A 3,791-nucleotide genomic window follows, 5' to 3' on the forward strand; every position below is an offset into this window, starting at 1 on the left:
TTTGAAGAATGCAGTTTTAAGGGGACTATTATAACAACGAAGCCCTGTTGATTCCACTCCAGTAAGAATTGACAGGAGCTGTAGTGCAGGGAATTGCAGGATTACTGCCAGTAGAGCAGGCACCACCACTCATATGAGGGGAGTATCCCAAGATCACAGTTCTGTGGGCTCATTGTGTCCATTCAGTCAACAGAGAAGTTAGATGTGCTCAATATATAGGTTAAAGCCACTGGGATCTCGCACTTCTGTCTTGTGCTGCATAACCAGGAGCATGCCTGACTGGCTGTGAACACTGCTTTCCAAAGACTCAGTGCAGCCCATTATGAGCTCCACAGCAGCAGAAATACTGCCAGTAGGGCTCTGGGGTAGCTCAATTTCTTCATTTGTTACATACTACGTGCTCAGCCCTTTAGAAGCACAGGCAGCTCCAGCCCCACATGGCTTACAAGTAGCACCAGCCTTTGGACAGTACAAGCCGGAGAGGAATACTGAACAGATAGCAACATAAAGATATATGGGTAGCTAGGCAGATAGAGAAACAAAAAGCACTATAACTCAGGTTCCTGTTCCCTGAGCCAGCCAGTCCAGTCCAGTCCAGTCCATGTGAGTCTCTGGCTTTTCCACTGGAAGGTGATACAATGGAAACATGCATATTGAAGGGGTCATACCATGTAGTGATGCACAACATAGACCACCCCGAACTCTCACTCCATCTCACCCTCCTTCAGCTTACTCAACTCTTCCTCCCTCTGATTGTTACTGCATTCGTTATTGTGACTAGAATACACTGCCATGGCGTCTTCAGGCGTTTCCATTTCCACCCACAGGCTTCTTTCTTCCTTTGATGGGATAGGTGATTTGTTAGTCTGCCTGAATTTGACATATAGGTAGAGTAGAGCAGCAGTCAGGATAAGGAACAGAATCAGAGGCAAACTTAGGATGAAATGCAGCAGTGATGGTGACGAACAGATCCTGGAAGAAACTGTGGACTCTGCAACCAAGAAAACCACACACAAAAAACCCAGTTGAATACAAGAGCAGATTTGACTCTTATCCCCTCTATTCCATCTTTACAGTGCCAGTGATGTTTGCAAAGTGGATTTCTATGGCTTATGATTCACTCATGAGAGTTAAGTTACATATTACACACGGACCGTACTAAATCTGTGACATGTTAAGTGGTGTTAAAATTAGAACGTTCAGTGACCAGTTACATGTTAAGGGTTAATACCATTTCTTGCCTGCACATCTCTGACTTTCCATTACAGGGCTGGTAAGCAGGAGTGTGGCTAGGAGCCAGGACAAGTGGGCTCTGTCCCTGCTCAGGGTGGAGGGGGGGGCTGCGCCTGGGAGCAGTGCATCCTGGGATGCTGGAGAATTGTGAATTGCTCATTTTATCTCCATGGAGCAGACTGAATTGACTCCAACACAAGCTAGGTAGTACAGCCCAGAATTATCCCTCACCTGAAGTAGTATAACTCTGAAGTGCTCAGAGGGCACTTAGTAAGAATTAACAAAAAACTTTATAATGTGCGGACACTCATGTTTTAAGTGTCCTTAGTGTACTTTATGCGTAAGGTGCAACTCCACCCTCATATATAGTAATAGATTTTAAGGCCACAAAAGGCAAATATGACCTGACCATGACCACAGCTCATAAAATTTTGCCCTGTCACTTCCTTGGCTTAAGTTACTATCTGTGATCCTAATGGCATCTTCAGTGGTTTCTGGCATAGAGACAGCCAAGTGAAAAAGAAAATCCTGCTTTGACAGCATACCAGTATAACATAACAAGAGGCCTAGCTGCAGAGGAAAGGAGAAGTCACAAGTGCCTCCCTCAGTGCTGCATGTGCCTGGCTGGAGTCTTTGATTCCATGGAGTTAAATTTCAATACTGCAGAAGCCATCTGCAGTCCTGAATTTTAGGTGCACCCAAAACACACTTCAGTTCTCTCTGGGGGACATATTGTTCTCAGAGGCCTTTCTGGTACACAGAGAAAAGGAAATCTGACCCAGAACATCTGTTCCCAGTCTCAGGAGGTTCAGATGAACACCAGAGAGCTTATGCAAACCTAGGGGATCCCCCCGGACCTTCAGAATTTTCCTAGAAGCTGAGCTTGAGGTATACACTGGATCATGCTGCAGAGCCAGATCCAGATTGAGGCCTTGACCCTGCAAGCACCCAGTCCAGTAAAACACTTCAGCACCAGAGTAATCTCTTTGAAGTCAATGTGGTTTGTGGCATGCTCCAGCACTTTACTGGAATAGGGGCAGAGCACTCAGCACTTCAAATGACCAGGCCCTGAAGGCCCCTTCATTCAAGGTTCAAGGCCAAGCTTCCGTGAGAAGGTAGGGAACAGTTTGCGATGCTGAGTTAGGATTGCTCCTCCTATTCAAATCCAGAATGCTAAGATCCAAGGGCATCTATACACGTGCTGGGCATCTGCTCTGATGCATGCAAATTAGCACACTCCAGTGGTCTCCGTGTCACAGGTATTCAGCATCCCTATGCTTCAAAATGGCAGCTGGGGTGTTTTAACTAAAGCTCATTGAACAAGCTTTAGTTAAAGCACCCCTGCCACCATTTTGAAGCACGGGACACTGATACATGTGACGCTGTGGACGCTTTAATTAGACTGGCACTCAGAACTGCTCTAATTAAAGCCCTCCCCCCAGCCCCCCATCCACCCCAGAGCACATGTAAAGATACCCCAAAGTTCTGGTTTGGGCCCCATTTTACAGGGCTGGAAGCAGAACAGGCTGAAGGAAGAAAGTTGTGAAAGCGCTTAGAGTTGGTCATGGTTACCTGATGGTAGAATCAACACAGTGTTGTTTCCTGAGTGCCTTTCACTCCTTTTATACCAGACTCTCCTAGGACCAAGCATCCACAACTCCACATGACAGTAATAATCACCGCTGTCAGACACCTCAGGCTTCAGCAGCATCAGCCTATATTGCAGCTTCCCGGGCCTCTCAAACCTCAGCCGGGTCCTGACACTGCTGTTGATGGCAGGGCCATACTGAAACACAGAGCTGTGGTTTATACTGACTAGTTCTTCCCTTCCTGCTCCAGTCACTCTCCACCACTTGACAGAGAAGGCGGTGCTGCTATTGCTGTTCAGCTTGGAAGTGAAATTGCAGTCTAGGTGGATGTCTTCCTCCCAGCCCTCTTGTAGCACAACTGCTGAGTCTCTCGCATGCACCTGCAAGTTAGAATCTGTCACCAGAGAGAGAGAGAGAGAGAGAGAGAGAAGAAATGGTGGCTGCATGTAGCTGGCTCTTTGCATGGAAGAACAAAACCAATATCTAGTGTATTTTCTGTTAAAGGGCCCTTTCTCTGGTTATTCTGCCCCCAGGAGTTCCCTATGAGCTGGCCAGCATGGCCCCAAAATACTCAGAGACCCAGATCCTCCCACACAGCTTGCCAGAGCATGCCAGCCCTTCCATGAAGCACCCTCTCCAGCTTTCCCAACCCCAGATCCCAAAGAGTGCACCTTCATATTAACATACTGTACTCCCTGCTGGTGCATCCTTAGGGCACCTAGCCACATTCTCTAAGTGCTCCCTTGTCTTGGCCTTGAGGCACCCCCAATACAACAGTCCTGGGTCTCCAGTTGTAGCCTGCCAGTGCACCTCCACCCTGACTACACAAGAACCCCTAAGAGATGTGGCAGATATGTGCTTGAGATGAGTAGTATCATAGACAGGAGACCTGGATGTGGTGCAATACAAGCATTACCTGGAGGAAGTGCTGTCAGACTTGTGTACCCCGACAGCTCCAAGGCCTGCTGA

At 47.6% G+C, this 3,791-nt stretch overlaps 1 protein-coding gene across 1 annotated transcript in view; it reads right to left on the minus strand.

The window, feature by feature from the left end:
- Positions 1 to 365: 365 nt before the first annotated feature.
- The window catches only part of LOC102370777 (immunoglobulin superfamily member 2), a 31,394-nt gene continuing 27,968 nt past the window's right edge, over positions 366 to 3,791 (minus strand). Inside the window, exons 8-10 of the mRNA XM_025198189.1 lie at positions 3,739 to 3,791; positions 2,806 to 3,216; positions 366 to 991 (exon numbers count right to left, since the gene is read on the minus strand). The exon at positions 3,739 to 3,791 is cut by the window's right edge and continues 346 nt beyond it. Of these exons, the coding sequence (XP_025053974.1) occupies positions 705 to 991; positions 2,806 to 3,216; positions 3,739 to 3,791 (751 nt within the window). The 3' untranslated portion in view covers positions 366 to 704. The remainder of the gene's footprint in view (positions 992 to 2,805; positions 3,217 to 3,738) is intronic.

The sequence above is a fragment of the Alligator sinensis genome, unplaced genomic scaffold (assembly GCF_000455745.1).
Source record: "Alligator sinensis unplaced genomic scaffold, ASM45574v1 scaffold19_1, whole genome shotgun sequence".
NCBI lineage: Eukaryota > Metazoa > Chordata > Crocodylia > Alligatoridae > Alligator > Alligator sinensis.